The 22339-nt window shown below is 34.3% G+C and overlaps 3 protein-coding genes across 6 annotated transcripts; 2 read left to right on the forward strand and 1 right to left on the reverse strand.

Moving 5' to 3' along the window:
• Nucleotides 1-666: 666 nt before the first annotated feature.
• On the forward strand, nt 667-5905 carry LOC17890731 (DNA repair protein XRCC4). Of its 4 annotated transcripts, none has more exons than XM_023786874.1 (6): nt 667-843; nt 928-1070; nt 1204-1332; nt 1488-1610; nt 1730-1967; nt 5674-5905. In XM_023786874.1, the coding sequence occupies exons 1-5, from the start codon at nt 702-704 to the stop codon at nt 1940-1942; spliced, it is 750 nt and encodes a 249-aa protein (XP_023642642.1). In that variant the 5' UTR covers nt 667-701; the 3' UTR covers nt 1943-1967; nt 5674-5905. The 4 variants fall into 4 exon arrangements, with proteins under 4 accessions (XP_023642642.1, XP_006298402.1, XP_023642644.1 ...); XM_006298340.2 differs by having other exon boundaries at nt 5679-5905; XM_023786876.1 differs by lacking the exon at nt 5674-5905 and adding an exon at nt 5558-5641.
• LOC17891521 (receptor like protein 30) lies at nt 3062-5551 on the reverse strand. The gene has a single exon (XM_006299258.2). It carries the CDS (start codon nt 5520-5522, stop codon nt 3231-3233), a length of 2292 nt encoding a protein of 763 aa, XP_006299320.2. The 5' UTR covers nt 5523-5551; the 3' UTR covers nt 3062-3230.
• Nucleotides 5906-7654: 1749 nt separating the features above from the next.
• LOC17892886 (putative F-box protein At3g52320) lies at nt 7655-9054 on the forward strand. Its single transcript, XM_006297687.2, has one exon. It carries the CDS (start codon nt 7680-7682, stop codon nt 8949-8951), a length of 1272 nt encoding a protein of 423 aa, XP_006297749.1. The 5' UTR covers nt 7655-7679; the 3' UTR covers nt 8952-9054.
• Nucleotides 9055-22339: the final 13285 nt, after the last annotated feature.

Below are 22339 nucleotides of genomic sequence, written 5' to 3' on the forward strand. Positions count from 1 at the left end.
AAAAAAAAATTTGATTAACTTAATTAAATAACAAACGTGGTTATTATAAATAAAAAAGACTACAATACACTTTAAAAAGGATGTATTCTAACTTTATAAGTGAGGGAGATAGGAAATGCAAAAATATCAAACATAAAAATTGTAAAACTACATTTAGATATTCTTCAATTTTATGATGAGTTTTTCAAAGCTTAAAGTTAACAAAAACAAATTAAATAATGAATAAAAACAGTAATTAATTAATTATGTAAGGAGAACCATATAGTAAAATACTAAAATCATTAAAATGTAAAAAAATGTTAAAGTTTTAAGAGAAATATCTTTGGAATACCACATTTTAAGTTTTATTTTTCCAAGAAAATACCATAAATATAAAACATTGACTTTTGAAAGTTCAATTTTTTAAAAAATGTTTGAATTGACTATTTATATTTAGGATATAGTTTTTTTGGGTAAGTTTTAGTGTTATTGATTTAAAATTAGTTTTGAATGTTAATTAGTTTTAATTTTATAATATTCTTAAAAATATATATTTTAGTGCTATTTTTAAAAATTAAAATTTATAATATATTTTATTTAAGAGAATTATCCAAGTTTTAATGACCGAAGCTGACTCAGCATCCACGTAAGCGAAACAAAACAAATACATTATTATCGGAGTTGACTCTAAAAACGTCTTCGGCGACTTTGATGTGAAGGCAATGGTTGAATCGGAGAGAACGAAACACACATGTCTCCGGCTTGAAATCTCCGGCGCCGATCCGATTTTCGTCAAAGGCACTTGGTATCACTCTCGTTTTGATATCTCCGTCACCGATGGCTCCTCCTCTTGGATTTGCAATGGTAAAAGAAACCCCTAAATTCATACTGTCACTAAGTCTCTACAGATTTTCGAATTTTTTTTTTTTTTGGTTTTCGGAATTGAAGCGACGGAGGAGGAGGTGGCGGAGCGAGCGGCGCAATGGGACCAACCTGTATCGGAGTATTTGGAGCTCGCCGAACAGTACTTAGGGTTTCAACAGCCTGATTCTATCTATGGTTTCTCTGATGCTCTTGAGGGATGTAAACGGGTCAGTTCATGAAAAATGTTAACTTCTTTTGATTATAATCAAATTAGTATTTGAATCTTTTGTTTGGTGAACAAATGGTTCGTTAATGTTTTGAGTAAGTCTTGAAAATTTTGGATGTTGTGTTTGGGTACAGCTCTCTTGGACGTTTGAGAAGGAAGGGACTAAACTTGAGTGGAGGTGGAAGTGTAAGCCATCTCATGATAGCAAGAAGATCACTGTAGGGGTCTTGGATTTTCTTATGGAGTCTAATATAAGGCTAAGTGTATGACTCTGATACTTTTGGGGATTTCTTGTGATGTCTTAGAATGAAATGGCTAAGGTGTTGCCAATGAATGTGATGGAATCGATCTTAAGTTAGTTGATCTATGTGCTTTCTTAGGATTGGCAACTCTCAAGTTTTTTAGTTATACTCCACAGGAAGAAGTTGTGAACAAGACGAGATCGTTTGAGAAGATGAAGAGTGAAGCTGAGAAATGTCTCGCGCAAGGTCAAAAACTTTGCAAAGAAAAAACAGAGTTTGAGGATGCAACTTATGCCAAGGCATGTGTTATCTTTAGAATAGAATCGTTGGCTTTTGTTATCTCGTAGTTGCTTCAATTTTAGGGATGAACAGTCTCTGTGAAAGGATATTGTATTGATTTTGTTATGTGTCAATGCAGTTTCTATCTGTGTTAAATGCAAAGAAGGCAAAACTCAGGGCACTAAGGGACAAAGAAGATTCAGGGAAGGCAGTTGAGGAGGAAGAGTCAACAGATAAAACTGAAAGCTTTGACGACAGTGAAAGAAGTGACAATGAGCAGGGCGAGGAAGTAGACTCAAAGAAGGCAACAAGCAGTAAAGCCCGTGGCCGGAAAAGAGCTGCACCCAACTAAAAGATTCCACTGCTTGAGATTTCAGGTCAGAGATTCCATTCCATGTTTTGTGAATCTCATAGCTAGGAAAAGAGAAACATCTTTTTGTTGGAAAACTCGTTAGAATCTGTATTGCTTGTAGAACTAAATGCAATATGCTTGGAGATGAAATGATTACTATAAAGCCTCAAGCCTCATTTAGTCTTATCTTGAGATTTACAACCACATTTCCGTTGGTTTAAAGAACACTAAACAACACTGATATATCTATCTCTTATTCTGGAACTGGAATCAGACTTTGGACATACACATAGCTAGAAATAAATGGATCAATGTAGCGAAATTCCTGTCGCTCTGTCTCAATTTGTCGTAAAGAGTGATGCAAGTATACCACATATCATCTTCATCTTCTTCTACATCTTCACACCACGCCCATGATATTTCTTGACTTGCCAATGGAGTAACACGGACGAGACATATCAGTATGTGTGTGTAACTCTGATGGCAGCCACGGCAACAAACGCTTGAGGGAAGCCATGTACGGCTTTTGAGAAGATTCTAATCGGATCGGAGAGATTGTATCTTGGAGAATACTTATGGTTTCTCAGTTAGGTTTAAGAAGGAATCGAGTGATCAATTTGTGACCGAACCAAAATCCGGTTATGGTTCAACCGAACCAAATTAATTGGGCATTGAATTTAAAAACATTGCCAAGCTAAAACTGGCGGCAAGTGCGGAGGCATGATCTCACTCTAAGTTTAGGGTAACTTTGTTTCTTGGTTTATAAGTTTCCTTTTACTTATAAGTTCACCTACCCATCCTTCGTCCAGTCGTTTAATTTATAAGGGTAGTAAATTAAGAATGAAATATTTCTTAGTTTGATTCTTTCTTCAGAAGATTCACTTCCTATATTAATGGATTATATGGATTATACACCACCTCAAGTCACCAGAACCCTAGAGTATGAAAACGTGGCCGATGATTTGTTCTTTGACGAAGCGTTCTAGGTTGAAGATGTATTCCTGCTATTCGGCTCCAACAAATAACTGTAACTTAGTTAGTTGACATACGTACGTTTCATATCATCATGGTCAGATGAATCCAAGTAATTTAGTCTATCTTCTATGGCATTTAATTCACTTGAAAGAAACTTGAGGATTCATACATAAAAACTTATACTAGTGATCCATAGTTCCATACTAGTGATTTTACAACTTATAACACCGACAATGTTTATTAGAAACCACAAAATAACAAACACTTAACGACTAGTTATTTGAGTTATACAAACTTGACGAAACCGTTGAGCTTAACTAGCTATAAACCACATGTGTTTGTATGAAGTGAAGATGTGTCCGATCACTAATCCACAAAACACAGCAGGTCCGAACGCTATCGCGGCTGCTATCCAATTCAGCACTGGCTCTTCCGGTTCCGACAAAGACTCCTCGAGCTGTTGCGTTGTAGAAAGAGGGACATTGTTTTCTCTACAAATATCTTCGAAGCCATATAGTCCAGGATTATCCATAAACGAAGAACAATTTTGACTTCCAAACTGTGAGCTCTGTGGAACCAATCCTTGTAGATGATTGTGGGAGACGTTGATGTATGACAGAAACGAGAGCTTGCCAAGACCACGAGGGATTTCACCTGACAAGTTATTTCGTGATAGGTCCAGTATCTCAAGCTTTGTGATATTCGTCATGGATGGTGGGATGTTGCCTGTGAATGCATTGCCTGACAAGTTTAGAAGACGAAGTTCGCTCAATAGACCAATGGATCCAGGGATATGTCCGGAAAACCGGTTTCCAGAAAAGTCAATGGCTTTGAGGCCAAGATAGATCCGATCAAATTCCTTGTCTACTCCTTTGTACACCAAATCAATAGTTTCAGAATATACCATATATCCAAACTCTGGGATGTCGGACTCATCCCACACCAATGACATTATTGTCCAATTGGCAAAATAGTCTTGTGGCAATGATCCAACAAAGTTGTTATTGGATATGTCAATGATCTGCAGATTTGGAAAACCTAAATAGGCAGAAGGGTTATAGATTGGACCGTGGAACGCATTTGATCCGAGCATGAGAACATTTAAAAGTTGTAGAGATTCCAACCAAAAAGGAAACGTGTCCTTGATCTTGTTTCCTTTCACATTAAGAAACTCCATATCAAAGCAATTGATCAAAGATTTTGGAAGTTTTCCTATCAAATTGTTATGGCTGACATCGAGTGAGCGTAACGGAGCGCCAATAAAATCTGGAAACGGAGAGGCAATAAAATCTGGTATGAATCCACTTAAACTGTTGCGTCCGAGATTTAACACTTGAAGACCAGTGAAGTTCTTCAAACATTGAGGAATTGAACCAGAGAAATGGTTGTTTGACAAATCCAAGTGAGTTAAATGTCTGAACTTGCATATCCATTGGGGAAATGTTTCTTGGAATGAATTTGACCCAAGATCCAACTCTGCTAACGTTGCTCCATCGGTAACTTCCACTGGTTTGCCGAAACTGTTGAAAGAATTATGAGAAAGCTTTACAGACCCCGAGTCCACCTGAGACGGTCTCAGCTGGACTCTCCAGAAATTATGAGGTACTTGGCCTTCGAATTTATTGTAGGAAAGATCAATGAAATTGAGATCTAATTTGGATATGGAACTAGGGAGTTTCCCTTTGAAATTGTTCTTGCTAAGATCTAAAGAATTGAGATTTTGTAATTTAGATATAGATTCTGGAACTAGCCCATAAAAATTGTTGTTGCCAACAGATAACACTTCAAGCTTAGATGATGAAGAGGTATTCCCAAAATCAAGAGTTCCCTCGAATTGGTTTTCAACTAAATCAATCTTGACTAAGGAAGACATCTTGAGCAAGAATGAAGGAAACGAGGATTTGAAGTGATTTGTGGAGAGGTCTATGTCGGTCAAGCCGGTTAAATTGGCTAATACTACTTCTATATCCCCACCAGTGAATTTATTTTCATAGAGGGAGAGTATAGAAAGCTTGGTTAAGTTGGCAAATGAAGTAGGAATATTACCTCTTATATGATTACACGAAAGATCCATGTATCTTAGTTGGTTTAGGTTACCGATTGAAGCCGGAACTTCACCTACTAAGTTATTTAGAGAAAGACGAAGAGATGTGAGATGGGAAAGATTTCCAATGGAATAAGGAATATCACCTTGGAGATGGCAAAATGAAAGATCTAGCTCACGAAGATGTTGGAGTTTAAAAAGACCACTGTGAGTTTTCAAAGAGGTGTTGACAGTGACATTGGAGGCACGGAGATATAGTGATCTCACCTCTCCCAAAATATCATCACAAGTAACACCAAGCCATGAACAACAGTCAACGCTCGTGTTCCATGAAGTTGTTGGTATACCGAACTCCTTTTGTAGCTCCAAAAGAGCATCTCTCTGGTCGTGGCGGCACAAGGACGACTGTGTGAGAGAAGCAAAGGTAATAATACCAAGAAAGCCATAGAAAAAATAGATGGTAGTAATACCAAGAAAGCAATAAGATTTTTTTTGTATCATACTAAGTTTTTGGAGACAAATGCTATTTTTAGTTTTGTTATGTGAATATGTGATAGACATGTATTATTGCTTACACGCTTATCTTTATAATATAGAGCACATCACTCGTAAGGACATTGACTTGGCAAGTCTTCCTCTTATGAAATAGTCGGGTCATGTGGCTGAGACAAAGTCAACGAACCCTTTCTTACGTCCTTTTCTTTTCTTTTAGTGTAGAAATTTCTTAGCTCCCACCGACTAAGGTAGCTAGGGATGATGTTGAGATCGAGCAAGGATTTCTATGAACTTGTACGTGATTTACTTACGTACATAAGAATGAATGTACTAAATGAAGGAAGACTTTTACTTATGACTTGCTTTTGTAATTATACACTTTTTTCTTTATATATATAAATTTGTACTAGACATTTGTGTACCTAGCTCGAATTTAAAACATATGATTATTTAAACCTAGTGCTTACCAAACCCGAGGTCTTTATGTGTATATTATTTAAGCAAAACACAAGATTTTTCAAAAATTGATAATTAATAATTTAGTTGATTCAAAAATTAACTGAATTCCATGACATTTCATCTAAGGACTGAATTTTTCATTACTTAAGAGTTTACTGAAACGGCATCATGTGTTGGACGAAGTATTGTAATAAGCAAAACACATACCAAACATATCACTGGTTTGTTAGCTAAAAATATGTGTTACCAAGTGACTTTATCATTGCTTCTAATTGGGTTCTATAATTAGAAATTGTCTATTATATTGCTTAGTAATTTGTATTATTAGTAGTTGTACAACCCAACTATATTATATTAGGTTTAAGTAAGGTTAGCGATTTTGGACTTGGGTTCTTAAGTAACTTGTTTTCCATCTAAGTATATTATGCTTAGATTCAGCTAGATTTCGTCCTAATTAACTAGAAGAGGATATATGTGAGTTATCCTACGCAATGTTTAAGTAATATACTTCCTAATTCGAAGAGGGTATATGTGAGTTATCCTACGCTATTCATAATCGAAGCTCTAATAAGGAATTCAAATGTGGGTGGACGAGTTATCAAAGATCAAAAAGGTTGACATATCCAAACAATTAATAGTATCCAAGTTAATTATACTCAAATAGATATGGGCCTTTTGGTCTTCGGCCCATTTTTAACCTCAAATAGTGTTATATAAAGAGTACCAGCGTGAAGACAAAATAGTTGTACTTTCGATTCCTTAAAAATAAGTGAGTTGTGTTCTGTTTTACTTTTTACTCTCTAGAGAAGTACAGAGTATCTAACTTATTAGAGCAACGAGATTTAAGGGGTATCTTAGCAGAATTAGGATTTAAATTTAAATCAAAATCAAAAATCATAATGTTAGCTAAGATACCTATCTTAGTATCTTATGCAAGATACTTTTGAAGAATTAAGATACGTATATGTGGCACAGTTTGATTGGATACAGAGATAAATATATAAGGGGAAAAAATTAACTTAGTTTTTTTCTTTCCTTTTCTCGCGATGCGAAACAATAATATCACCGATGACCACCACTTTTTTTTGTTGTCAACTGACGACCACCATTTTATGTATGTTTTAAATTTTAAATTTTGCTATAATTATAAAATTTTCTCAAATTACAAATTTTAATTTAATTTAATTTTTAAATAATTTTATTTTCTTTGTAAGATCTCCAGATGAAAATGAACAAGATATGTATACTCAGTTTGATGTCACCGAATTTCAACAAGCGGAAACTGCCGAAAGTACACGAGTGGATTTCTCGTATGATACAGATAGCCTTCAAATCTCGTCGATCTGATGGCTGCTAGAACTCAACTTCGGGATCGAGCTAAGCATGAATAATTGAAGAACGATTTGGTCGAACATATTTGGAATAAATTTTCACACAATCAAGTTTAAATTTACTGTACTTTATGTTATAATTTCTATCTTATAATTTCTCTCTTAGGTATGTTTTCAAATTCTAAATTTGCAATAATTATACAATTTTCTTAAATTACAAATTATAAATTTATTTAATTTTTTTAAAAATAATTTTTTCTAAGATATCCAACTTAAAATCCTACCAATAAACACATCTCAAAACTAAAAACTCTTAAACTTTACTTTTTCAAATTTAATGCTAAGATACCCTAATTAACATACTACCTATAATGTTGGTCTTAGGGCCGGTTGTCCTTGTTAACAAGAGAGATCTGTGAACGTAACAACAACAATGAGGTTGTCTTTTGGTCTTGCTGCCGTGAAAGGCCTGAGGAAGAAGAAGGTAGCAGGAGGAGGAAGAAGAAAAGGAAGAAGAAGAAGCATCGTAAAGGCTGATGCTAGATCCGCCGCAACCTTTGGGGAGACCCCCGAGGAAGTGTGGATGGAGATCCTGGCGCGATTGCCAGTGAATTCGCTGTTGAGGTTCAAGTGTGTGTCGAAGCTCTGGTCTTCTTTGATCTCCTCTCGGTATTTCACCAATTTTTTCTTCAAATTGTCGTCACAGACGCTAGAAAGGCGTGTGTTCATGTCTGTGGTGGACTTGCAAAGCTACAGTGACTATATGCTGTTCTCAGCATCATCGCCTAGAAACTGGGACGCATCAGTATCTTTCCTTCAACTCAACGAAGATCTGACTTTGCCGGCAATGAGAGGCCATTTCGTGAACCCGCTTCGGGGGTTGATGTGTTTCAGGCTTGGGAGAGAAGTACGGATCTATAACCTCACCACAAGGCAGCTCTTGAGGTTGCCCATTGTAGAATCCAACATGTGGGAAGGTGATTCTCTTATGTGGAACTATTTTGGGCATGATCCTGTTAGTGATGAATACAAAGTGCTAAGCAATGTTAGTTCGGTCAGCAAGGGATTGAGGAGAGTGAGCTCCGAGACTCAGGTTTTGGTTCTTGGAGCTGGAGCTTCATGGAGAAACACTCGGAGCCACACTCATCCTCCTCATCGTCCTTACTCCCAAGGGATCTCGATCAATGGTGTTTTGTACTATGGTGCTTGGTGTCTTGGGAAGAGATGTGTGCTCATTAGTTTTAACTTGGCTTCTGAGGAGTTTAATTTGATTGAGTTACCAGTTGAGGCTGGTGTAATCTGGCATCCTTGTCGAGCTAATCTCATGAATTACAGAGGTAAAGTAGCTGTCTTTGAGTGTTCCCGTCTCGTTACTGAATGTATGCTACAGCTCTGGGTGGTTGAGGATGCCGGGAAGAGTAAATGGTCGCACAAGGTTTTTGTTTTACCTTGTCATGAGCTTAGGCAGAGCCTCGATATTAATGAGTTGTTGATTAGAAGTACCAGTCGCAGCGGAGAGGTCAGGTTGTCTCGAAGAAGATTTGATAGAAGTAAAACATCAATCAATGTTATTTACGACTTGGAGAAGAATCGTATAGCCGGAGGGGTTGTTATGGAGCCATTATACCCCAGGTTCACTTGTGTCGGGCCTTTGCGGGCGATTCTTTGGGATGATGTTGAGAGCATCATGTATTTAGAAGGCTGAAATTAACCTCTCAGTTTTTTTCTTTAAACGTAATAACAATAATACGCACACATCTAATTAGACCATGTACAATGCAAGATTGTTAACATATTTCTTAGTAATAAAAGGCAAAAAAAAAAAATCAATAATGATAATTAAGCTAAAAAATGTATCTTACACCATGGGCATCGCCGTATATGGACATCGTCCTTGGGCTTTAAACATTTAAAAGAAAATGTTTTATGCGATATAAACGAAGAAACGTATTCTCAAACGGGACAAATAACGAGCGTCCTTCTCACCACGTGGCATGCTGTTATTGGACAAGGATTAGTGAAGGGGAAAAATGAATCGGGGTCTTCGTATTATTAACCCAAATGATTTTTGCTTTCCACATCTTCTACTCTTTTTCTTCGTATTATTAACACTTTGGCTGAAATAAACCTTTCTCATACCATCGGTCTTCTTTTTATTTCACTTTCTATTTCCAAAAAAAAAAAACATAAATGGCATCATCTTCAAATCATTACCACTACCAAAGAGATGAGGATGATCCATTTGATGCATATTATCGAAATTTTCAAGAAAATTTAAATTTTTTACAATCGTGTTGGAGGCGTTTGCTTCCTATGACCTTTGGATTTGGCATGCATTCTTTGGAGCTCCAGGTACTATGAACGATCTTAATATCTACCGGATAATGAAGATTGAAGATTAAGTTCTAAATTTCAAAAATTCAATAAAATGTTTTCATGTTTTAATCTTTCTGTGTTTTATGTTATAATGTTTTTATTGTGTGTTTAATTTTTTTCATGTTTTTGTAACTTTTTAATTTTTCTTTTTTTCCACTCTTAATATGTTATAAATTTATCTAATATTTGAAATGTTTTTACTTATAAATTAAAATAAAATAATTAATAATTAAAAAAATTAGTTTTTCCCGTGGGACGAATTCCGTTGGACCAATGCTTGTACCAAAATAATAAACATTTGTCCTTAACAAAAATAATTGATAAAAAATTGCAAGGACCAAGGAATGGGTCCTTGCAATGCCCATGCCCTTAGTTAACATATTTATAGATTGATTCTTAGTGGTAGGTGTTGGTATTTGAGTGGTTTGAATTTAGTAAAAGAAATAATAATAATCCTGAAAACTTTAAATTTAGAACTTTACCATTGGAAACAATATTTCTTTCATCTTCAAAAATTTGTTAATTTCAAAACTTGTACTTTCTTTTTATTACAATAACTAGGTTTAAACCCGCGGTGTACCGCGGGTGTTTATTTTTTAATTTTTTTTAGGTAATACTACTTTATATTTGATATGTTTTGTTTTATGGTATATAGTTATAAATTAAGTAGTCAATATAATGTACATACGTTCCGTAGGGTGTTTTGTGTTAAATTTGATTGTTGTTTAGTTTTAGTCATCGTTATTTTGCATTATTTTTATTTTTTATTTTATTTACAGCGTCTCTATTAGTGTGTGTTCAATTTCGGACCGTGTATCATATTAGAATGGGTTGGTTTATCGTTAGTTTAGTTAGAAATTGTTAGATATTTGTATTATTTCTATATTAGTAAAACAAAAGTACAAAATAGAGACGGGGTCATGTCAAAATCAAAATTTAACCCGATTTTAACAAATTAGATATTAAATTGGGTTCCGATACATACATCAGGTACTTTCTATATCTAATTTTAGGATTAAAATATTTCTATAACTAATTTTAGGATTTCCTAATATTTCTCTAACTAATTTAATATAATATATCAAAAAAAAATATTATTTTTCTTTAACTTTTATTTGATCTTATTTTTAATTTATGATATTATACTATATAATAAAAATGTTTTAAGAAAATTTAACTTTTTCATATGTTGCAATTTGAATTTTTCAAAACGGACATATAGTATTCAACTACACTCGGTTAAATATTTGGGACAATGATTTAAAATTATGACCAATATAATAATGTCTTTTACGAAATGATTTAATGTACATGTTAGTCCTTCAAAACATATATTGTAAGTATGTAATTTTTACGTTTATTCCTACTTTTTACTACAAATATGGTAAAATTGAAAAATTTATCGACAAATATTATTTCGTGCTGTTAAATTTTTACCATTATTTTAATTGTATCAAAACTTAATATATTATCATTTACTCGCTTTTTCCGTTTATTATTTTATTTAAACTTATTACATAACTATATGATTCACTGACTGAAATGTAATAAAATTAAAATGTAACATATTATAATCCGTTGAATGTTATATATATGTAATTATTTTCTCCGCGGTGTAGCGCGGATCCGATCCTAATAAATATAGTATATTTATGCTATATAATATTTAGGCATTACTTCATAATCAATGCAATTTAAAAGATGGTCACCCATATATGTATATTGTCTTTGGAGGTTAGTTACTCTTGGACTTAAATTTTTGCCTCAAGATAAATCTTCTAATAATTAAGTAACCATTCAAAATTAGTTTCATCTTGGATCATTCTTTTGTGTTTTACGTAATACTATTTCATCTGCTATGCATATCATGACTATATGGATCCTTCCTTACTTGATCCACACCATATCATGACCATATCATGATTTTTTTTTTGATTTTTTTTATATGACTATATGGGTTCTATTATGCCCTTTTAAAAAGAAGTTATTATAATATAAAATAAATAAATAAATCTCAAGCACAACAACAAACATCGGAAAAAAAAAAAAAAAACAAAACAAAGAGAATCAATTTTGCACCTTTCTTCTCTAAAAAAATATCAAGAAAAATAGCAGCGTGCGTCTCTCTCTCTTTGTCCCACCATTTTCACTGCTTCTCCTCCAATCACTCTCTCATCTCAGATATACTGAATTTTCAGATTCCTCTTTCGAATCTGATCAAATACTTCCAGTGATAAACCTCAACGACATCTTAACATATGTTGTCATCACCTTCCCGGTCACTAACGGAACCAGAGACGAAGCGACTCTGAAGAAAGGAGGAGGAGATAGAGAAATGGTTAGCGGTAAGAATATATACATACTACGTCGATTGCTGTAATGGAACCAGAGGTTAACGATGAGTTCACCGGTGATAAAAGAAGCTTACATGAACTCTTTAATCGATGCGTTCAAATCGAAACAAACATGGGCCGTAAAAATCAAAGAATACTGAATGATAAATAAGCCCATTAGTTTATTATTGATAAAAGAATATATGGTTTTAACTACAGATCGAACGTAGGTTGCTTCAGGTCAACAATAAATGTGGACATACGCGCGGGTTAAAGTTAGTCGGGTCGGAGCATTTTAATTTTTGTGCAAAATTGACAAAAATTACCCTTCTTAATTTAGAAAACTATTTTCCTTTTAAACTAATTAAGGGTAATTTTTGGAATTGAAACCAATTTTTTTTGCTATGATTAAATGTGTACTTCTCTTTTAATAGTAGTAAGATGCTAAAAAACTTGTTAACAAGTTTAGCATTAGACATGCTCTTAGGTAAGAATAAAAGTTACAAGTTCCCTTCTCCTTGACTCTGGCTATCTAGAAGATTTATTTATGTTTATTCTTTTTTTGGTAAGAAGATTTATTTATGTTTATTGTACAAGAGGAACTCAATAAAAAAGGTTTTGCTTGCCTTAGATGGGTGGTGTTCTGTTTTCAAACTTGAATCAAACAGTATAGCTCACATGAACCCCAAATTTTCTAATTTAAAACATATGCATACCACTATTACAAAGTTTTTTTTTGTTTAGTTTTGTTTTAAACTTTGTTACGGAGTTTCAAAGTACTAGAAATCTCTACAAAAACTAAGAATAAAGTGTCGTAAACAGAGAAGCATATTAATTTGAGTAATTTGTTGACCTCTTGAGATCGGATCAAGGTGACATCTGAAAATTGTTCCTGACTTGTAAGACACAAAATTTCTGATCCTACAAATTTTTGTATTCTCTTTTCATTTTTCTCTAAAATGATTTGTGCTATACTAAACAGAAACATTGTAGCTGCTATTTGTTAAATAAATAGAAATTATGTGGCAAAATATTGAGAAAAATAAAAAGAAAGCTTGGTTAAGTTGGCAAATGTCGTGTCGTTTTGCCTTACCTGCACAACCCTAATTATAATGTTGGTTTCACATACGTTTAATAAGTTAAAACATTTTCGTTTTGGTTTTCTTTAAATATAATCTGAATGACTACATATAATTTTTGTACTATGTTTCCCCAAAACTTATACTTATGAAAACGTTATTTTATAACTTTCCTGCAAAAAGAGTTATTTTGTAATTTTATATAATATATCTTTCTGAAAAAATAACAAAAAGAAGAAATGTTATAACTAGTTGTTTATGGTGATGAACTCATGCATGGTCGTAGGCTTTTTAACTAGAATATATATATATATATGTATGTATATAGAATAGACGGAATAGAAAATCAAGTATATTCATTTCAGTTTGTTACAATTTAAATTTTATAACTAAAAAATAAAATAAAAAGAGTGATAATTCAATATTTCGAACACCATATTCTCTCAAGAGGTATAAGAGGTGATGATAGGCAGTGGCCATGGCTCTCCCAACTTACACAATGTCATGATTCCTCCTCCCAAAGACACTATGTGCAAAGTTAACCTCATTTATTTCTGCCTTTGGGTGGAAGAAGATTTTAATTGGAAAGCATGGGATAAACTTACTGAACCAAAGTCAAAAGGTGGATCAATAGAGTTCAGAGATTTAGAGATTTTTAACTTAGCAATTTTAGAGAAATAATTTTGGAGGCTTGGAACATAATGTAAGAAGCATTGATGAAAGAAAAGGGGAATGGACATGTACTAAGTATCCTCAATGATCCATAACTCCCCTTTAAACCTCCAAAATCCCCTAGAGTTCAGTTTGACATTGATCCACTCAGTGTTCATTTGACCATATACAAGAGATGATGGTTCAGATGAGTGAAAGTGGAATGTGATTAGAGATATATCTTTAAAAAGATGTTCTGCGATTGATGTACATGTGTGACGATAAGATAATGATGAATTTTTACCAAAAAAAAAAAAAGATAATGACGAATAGCTAAAAATTATTCTCAACATGATATGCATGGCCTTATAGAAACACCACTTGCATGGTCCTATACTCAAGTATAGAGTCTGGCCCAGGTCATAGAGGACTGTTCCTATTCCTAATAGGTTTTGGGGAATAAAGAAGGATAAGTCGGTTTACTGAAACATTATATATATAAAAGTTGTCTTACGACTCAAAAACAAATCTTTCATAAAAAAGAAATTAAGAAAACCAAATCATGGTCTCCTCCTCCTACAGCATTCTCCTATGTATATTTTTTCTCTTAGGGATGTCATTTTTTTTTTTTTCTTTGGGCAACCACTCCGTAAGCCATATCCAAACCCTTCACGGTAGCAACAACTACGTAAGCTACTCACCGTCTCAACTAGCGGTGGAACCCGACGGATCTCCCTACGACTCCGATCAAAAACTTTGGGCCCGATGCGTGCAAGTCATTTCTGGTTTTATTATCTTTTTTCCTTATCTTAAGTTGTTTATAAATGGCTAATAATGTATTTAGTGATTTTTAAAAATAAAATAATAAAGTTCACTTCTAGGGTGCATCATTCATATTCATGCATCCCCTCTTAATTTGCTAGTCAATAGACAACAATATATCATGTTATAATATATTTATTAAAAAAAAATAAAAAATTCAAATCAAATTAAAACTCGTCAGAAGCCATGTTAAAACTCATGAGCACACATCTCTTCCCGTGACACCAAGCACCATAGTAGAAACCACCATTGATCAAGATCCCTTGGGATCGGAGTAAGGACGATGAGGAGGAGGATGAGTGTGGCTCCGAGTGTTTCTCCATAAAGCTCCAGCCCCAAGAACCAAAACCTGAGTCTCTGATCTCACTCTCCTCGATCCCTTGCTGACCGACCAAACATTACTTAGCACTTTGTATTCATCACTCGGGGGTCTCCCCAAAGGTTGCGGCAGATCTAGCATCAGCCTTCTAAGATGCTTCTTCTTCCTACCCCTGCTACCTCTTCTTCCTCAGGCCTTTCACGGCGGCAAGACCAAAAGACAACCTCATTGTTATTGCTTTCGTGCACAGATCTCTCCTCTCAACAAGGACAACAGACCCTAATAATAAGTTAGATACTCTCTAGTTCTCTATAGAGTAAAAAGGTAAAACAGAACACACTTCTTGGGCTCTTCTTTTGCATCGATATATATATTTTTTGCTACTTTATTATGTGCGATGTAAACTTTTGATTATAATTCATGACATATATATTGACATGCATACAATTATTTAGATCTTGACATCACTTGTCAATATGTATAAGATTATATATAGAGCCAACCTTAATTATTACAAACAGTATCATCTATGTACTATGTACTGGCTAATGTGTGGTTGTAAAGAGGCTAACGAGTCTCTCTGTTTTGGTCGAACCTTAATTCCATCCTACTTTTGCGTCAACATCCTCACACAATTTGATCAAAAGGAACAAAATTGTGAGTTAACTCTCTAAGGAGTTTAGTTGAGATTCGTATATAAGGAAACTATATCTTAATTACTATAGAAATGATGAGAAGCAAACGCAAAGACATTAGAATTTGAACCTTTTCTTCTGAGTCCATGCAACATACATGAGACTACACATTATAAGTTTAAAATCAATTAACAATATGTTTTAATGTTACTGTATATATTGTTTACATGTGGTTTTTTCATACTTTGAATAAATAAAAATTTGGGTGAATTATTTTTATCATATGCGTATGTTAGTATCTGGACATAGAATTATAAAGTATACTGTTTAAACATTGCGTCGGATCACATATATCCCCTTCTAGATAAATAGGACATCTAGCTGAATCGAAGCATAATAACTCACATTGTGTCGGATAACTCACGTAGAAGTCAGAAGTGAAACTGGAGAGTTTCTTCTATTCCTTGGGAGACAAGGGATCCAAGTCTAGTTCTCAATGTTCGGCCTTGTACGGTTAGCGATTCACTATTGTGTTGGATGGTGCACTCCAGTGTTGATTTACTTCTACAAGCTAGTACATAACATAGCTTTATTATTTAGTTTTTGTTCTCTCTTCGAATCTCAGATTTAAGTTGCACTTTGATGTACAAACATTTTTTTTTTTTTTTTTACATTCAATTCAAAGGAAAAAAAAAAGGTACCCAAGTTCCAAAATCGCTAACCTGACCTTAACTAATATAATATAGTTGGGTTGTACAACTACTAATAATACAAATTACGAAGCAATATAATAGACAATTTCTAATTAAGAGTCTACTTAGAATTTCCATTCTTGATTATTTTTTCTTTATTTGAAGAAGGATTTCTATTTTCTACGTACATCTTTTCCGTTTATTTTTGGTGTTATATTTTCATATAAATAAAACGGTTTTGGTGTTTTGAAGTTATATCAACTCTATTCACAAACATAATAGTGGTGGGGGTGCTAAGAAGATACATACCAAAAAAAAAAAAAATCATTCATGGAGGAGGAGGAAGTTGTTCTTGCTCGTCCTGTTTCTCGGGTTCATTGCAGACAGAGATATAATTTAATAGAAGGAGCAGGAATACACAGAGGTTTAATAAGTGTAGAAGTTATGATGTCGATCGTTGAAGAAGGACATGGGTCACGTGAGGGTCGTATGTCGTCGTCTGTCCTTATTTCTCATCCTGTGATGGAACGACATGAAAGACAAGTCATATTTGGGTTCTTGACGAGCTCTGGAATAAGGGAAGAAGATGCTGATTTCATAATAACGTCCTTGTCTTGTTTCGGTTGTGAAATAATCGACTTGAAGTGTCAATCTCTAGAGGGATGGGGATGTCTAACGCTGTATATGAATATCTTGGTGAGTGTTGATCACTATGGAAACATGCATAGGGGAGTTAAAGTTGATCAGGGCTGTCGGATCATAAAGGCTGATCAGTACGATGGAGTTTGGGACTCAGACTCTCTCATAGTTGATCAAGAAGAGGGATGGGACAGTGTCGTCTTCTTTGGTATAGATGAGGACAATACACTGACGTGTGCCTTTGGCGGTCCTGTCCAGCTCAATGCTCTTGCGGAGGATCTTTCTGATCATAGAACTCGGATTAAGCCAGCAAGTGAGAGTGCAGTAAGAAGGTTGAAAAAATCATGGATGGAGGAAACGATAGGCTGCACAATATGTTTTGACGAGTTGGTGGTTGGAGCCGAGGCATCTACTTTGCCTTGTCGGCATCACTTTCACAAGGGATGCATCGTGGAATGGCTTAAGACTAGCCACTTTTGCCCCTTGTGTCGTTTTGCCTTACCAGCCCAACCCTAATTATAATGGTGGTTTCAAATACGTTTAATAAGTTAAAACATTTTCGTTTTGGTTTTCTTTAAATATATAATCTGAATGACTACATATAATTTTTGTTCTATGAGTGTCATGGTTGTTGAGCCTCAAGCAAGCCCATTAAGATTAGTGGGTTTTGGTTGGTTAGCTATAGTAATTAGGTTAATAATGAAACATTAGTATAAAAGCGTTGTAATGATGTAAGAGAACATGAACCAAGTGATTAACAATGTAGTCTTTGGATGAAAAGAATCTAAGAGAGATCTAACCATAAGAGGTTAGAAGTATAGATTCCCATAGAGATGTTTTTATACTCCCCAAGATCTTGTAAACAATGTATTCCCCTCCTTTACTGTTTTCCTTTTTTGAAATTGTTTGCTTCCATGTTCGCGACTCTTTTTTTGCACGATTCAAGCTCTCTCTCCCAATGCGCCATTTGTCCCCTACTGCATTTTCCACCACCTGTAGAGTTAAGAGCCACCGATGTCGTCAAATCTGCAATCCTCAAGATTCCAGACTCCAAATTCTCAATTAAACAACACCAATAATGGCTTTCAAGACAAGCAAATTGTGAAAAAATAGAAGAGAGACTACCTTGTAGAACAAGACCACCACAACACAGACTATAATCCTACTTAACATTTCAAGGATCTAACAGAGATTTCGAGTATAATCTGCTGCTGGTTGCAACCATTCGAGATCCATTTCAAAATCCAACATCAATTGAGTTTTAGACGAACAAATTGGGAAGAAAATAGTAAGAGATAACGAATGTAAATTCGAACCTTCCTAAAAACAACTATAATCATACTTCAAGAAAGAATCTAACCGAGATTTCAAGTGCAATTAGCAAATTAGAGATAACATTCCAGATCCAACTTCAAAATCCAGTATCGATGAGTTTCAGAGGAACAGATTGGTAAAAAAAATTGAAGCGATCGCACTAATTCGAAGCTTTTGAACGAATTTGAAGATTTCGAAAGAATCCAGATACTATACGCACTAATTCGAAGCTTATAGAAACTTACATTTCTTAGTCGCTTCAAACAGAGCATCGTCTTCAACGAGCTGATTCTGGATCCCTCCTTCACTGCTAAGATCGGGAAAAAAAAACAGGAGAGGAGAGTCAGATCGATAAACTAAAGCTAATTAAACAGAAACGACGAAGAAAGAAAGAAAGAAGAGTATTAGCGTAGTGGAGAAAGGAAGAGTGATCATACTTGGGAGTCGTCGCCATCTTCGCTCTGTAAATCCAAGCTTGAAACGAGAGAGAAAGAGAGAGAGATTTAGAGAGAGAAACAAGACTTAGAGAGAGAATTCTCAATTCTGAAAATGAAAAATTCTGGGTTCCTTTCATGTGTTAAAGGCGGGAGTCGCAGCGTACCTCAAGTCTCTTCTTAATCGAACTTGTAAAATGTTTGAGATCCGTAACTGAATTTTGTTTTCCTTAGTTAGTTACAGTCCCTTGCATGAAAATCGACCGTATGATCACGCCACATCAGATTCTTTTATCATCCAACGGCCAAAATTGAAACTAAGTAAACGACAAACTTTTACCTCCAACCAAATACGCTGCGTTTTTCAGAAATCTTTTAAACGAATCCATTCTAGGCCCGATCACTTGAATAATTTGTTTTATGGGCTTTATTATTAAAAACCTTTTGAACCCTTTTTATATTTTTATTACTAGTATACGATTTCACTATTACGGTTACAGTATTACTACCCAAGTAATTCTATTCATTATACAATATGTTTTTCTTACGTAAGTACTGTAGATTATATTAATTTATGTCGATGCAAGTATGAAGAACGCATGATGCAAGTATATCTTTTTTTTTTTTGTTACAATGTATCCTCTAGTTATTATTATTAGCATGTATGTTATGAAGTACTCTTTAAAAAACAAAGTCATTAACATTCTTCAAAAATATATTAGATCTTACTTTTATTTTTCAGTGATCAGTTTTAGATCTTACCATACTCACTCTGAAAAGCTAAAAACATTTTAATTTTAATAATCAAATCAACTGAAGACAAAATGAGGCCTTAACGGCTTATATATAATAAATCATAAATATCCTATAAAACCTCTTAAATATTCTAAAAATCCTATATAAAATAAATATATATATATATTAAAATAATTAATATAAATTAATGGAAATTATCCTAATTATGAGTTGCATCAAGTCTCACCCATCAATAAAAGATCCGTACTCAAATCTTGAATCTGCACTACATTTTAGCTGTCAAATAATTCGGTTAATTAATGTATACATAGCTACGTACTCTCTGTATAACGACCAATGTAAATGTAAAAAATAAAAATAACGGCCAATGTAATCACTTCTAGTAAAACTCATCAGTTCATAATCTCTTATAAAATTTTGCTTGATTAATTTAAAAACATGATTAGACATACATTTAAATATTCTTAGGAATTTGGATATCAACCAGAGAATAGAAATATAAATATAGAGTCGGATAACCCACAAATAAATAAATAAAAAAGTAATAATGATAAAAACTGAAAACTACTAGAAAGATATATCAAGTTAGAAATTCCCTTTATTTGTTTTCCTATTATTATTTTGAAGAGGATTTGTTTTCCCTTTTTATTTGGTTTTATCTTTTCTTATAAATAAAAGCGTTTTTGCAAAGAAGAGAGGATCAGACCAAAAAAATCGTATCATGGAGGAGGAGGAGGAGGTTGTTCTTGGTCGTCCACTTTCTCGGGTGTATTGCCGACAGAGATACTATCTAAGAGAGGGAGAAGGTTTATTAGTTCTAAAAGTTGAGATTTCTATAGTTGAAGAGGGACTCGGTTCACGTCAGGGTCGTTTATTCAAATTTACCTTTATTTCGCATCCTGTAATGGAGGAGCATGAAAGACAAGTCATACTTGGATTCTTGACCAGCTCTGGAATAAGGGAGGAAGATGCAGATTTCATGATAACATCTATCTCTTGTTTTGGTTGTGAAACAATTGCTTTGAACTGTCAGTCTCTAGGGGGTTGTCTAACGCTGTACATGAATATCTTGGTTGGTGTTGATCACTACAAAAACATTCGGAGGGGAATCAAAGTTGATCAGGGATGTCGGATCATCAAGGCTGATCAGTACAATGGAGTCTGGGACTCGGACTCTCTCGTAGTAGATCATGAAGAAGGCTGGGACAATGTTGTCTTGTTTAACATAGATGATAACAACACACTCAAGTATACCTTTCGCGATTCTATCCAGCTCGATCCTCTTGCGATTTTTTCCGATTATAAACCCCGGTTAAAGCCAGCAAGTGAGAGTGCAATAAGAAGGTTGAAAAAATCATGGATGGAGGAAACGATAGGCTGCACAATATGTTTTGACGAGTTGGTGGTTGGAGCCGAGGCATCTACTTTGCCTTGTCGGCATCACTTTCACAAGGGATGTATCGTGGAATGGCTTAAGACTAGCCACTTTTGCCCCTTGTGTCGTTTTGCCTTACCTGCCCAACCCTAAGATTGTGATAACTTGGTGGGTTTTAACATATGTTTCGTAAGTTTTTTTGCTCTTCTTTAATTCTATTATCTGATTGACTACATATGCTTTTGTTCTCTTTTCCCCTAAAACTCTTGCACTCTTCTTTTGCATTTAAAGTTTCAGAATTCTTAATACTAAACTTGTTATTTTTTTTTATGATCCTTTAACTAAAAAATGTGTTCAAAATTAACATGCATAAGCATTCTGATAATAGCTACACAAATCAGCTTAAAAGGAGAGATAGTTTGGTCAAGTAGGTTACTAAAATGAATCTGGTAACCCTAATGTCAAGTATGGATTTAGAGGTGGAGAGCTTCCATGAACAACAGCAACTTTAGGACAATATCTCATGCTCCTTTAACTAAGTCACTTCTCCAAAAGCTGGCCGTAGTTGAACCTTTATTTTTCTTTTTTGCGTTAAGATAAAATAGTAACAGGGTATATATGAGGGGCCCTATATATGACTTTTGGCCTTTTGGGTAGAGTTGATAGTAGAGAGAGAGCCAGAGAGGTATGCATATTGCATACAAATAAGTATTGTATGAGATGAAGTTAGTAGTTGAAGTATCAAAAGTCGTTGTGGCCCCTTCTCCTAGCATGCTCTTGAAAGTCTTTGAATTTTAACTGGCCAAACATACTATTATCGTATATTATAAATCATGATGTTCTGTTTTAACAATAAGAGCTCCAGCAATGTGAGTCCACTATTTTGTCTTTCAGGCTCAACATCCCAAACGAGTTGCCAATTCTGAACAACCCTGTTGTAACTTTTCAATCATTCCACTCGGTACTTGATGTTAAGCACCTATCAGATACCTTGACTGAGCTGAGTTACACAAATATACATTGCGCCATATCTAAAGAGTGGTATTTGTGTCAATAAAATAGAGGTAATATGGCACCTTTCTAAGTCTGAGGTAGCATCCCATCAGAGACTTACTTTGATTATATTAGTGGTTTTTCATTTGTTCTTAGCTTTCTTCTCTTATTACAAACAATGAAAATGCTGAAAATTTTGAAAGTGTATGTAACAAACAAGGTTTCTTTGTTTGTTTTATTCGTTCTTTACGAGTAAGATTCCATCCTATTTCACTATTCCGTTAAATTAACATTCTTCTATTAGCTATGAGTATAAAAAGTTAACATATAAAATATATATATATATATATATATATATATATAAATTTATTTATGATACTCACATAACATTTCACTAATTATCAATTGATTTTAAATACTAAGGCTTAGACAATGAATATTAAGCTTATATTTACAATTTTGAAATGGAATAAAAGAAAAATAAAAGAATTTAAACCAATAAAAAATGGGAGGGAGAAGGCTATTAGCAGTATACACGCTTGAACCCTATGGGAACATGAAATCAATGTCTATGAGTCGGGTTATTTGGAAATGGAGCCCGAGTCAAGTGCTAAATTCCGTCATAGTAGTCGATATTGTACAATACATACTAGTGTAACCAGCGAAATGATGTTG

This window comes from Capsella rubella, unplaced genomic scaffold, assembly GCF_000375325.1.
Source record: "Capsella rubella cultivar Monte Gargano unplaced genomic scaffold, Caprub1_0 scaffold_3, whole genome shotgun sequence".
NCBI classification, from domain to species: Eukaryota; Viridiplantae; Streptophyta; class Magnoliopsida; order Brassicales; family Brassicaceae; genus Capsella; species Capsella rubella.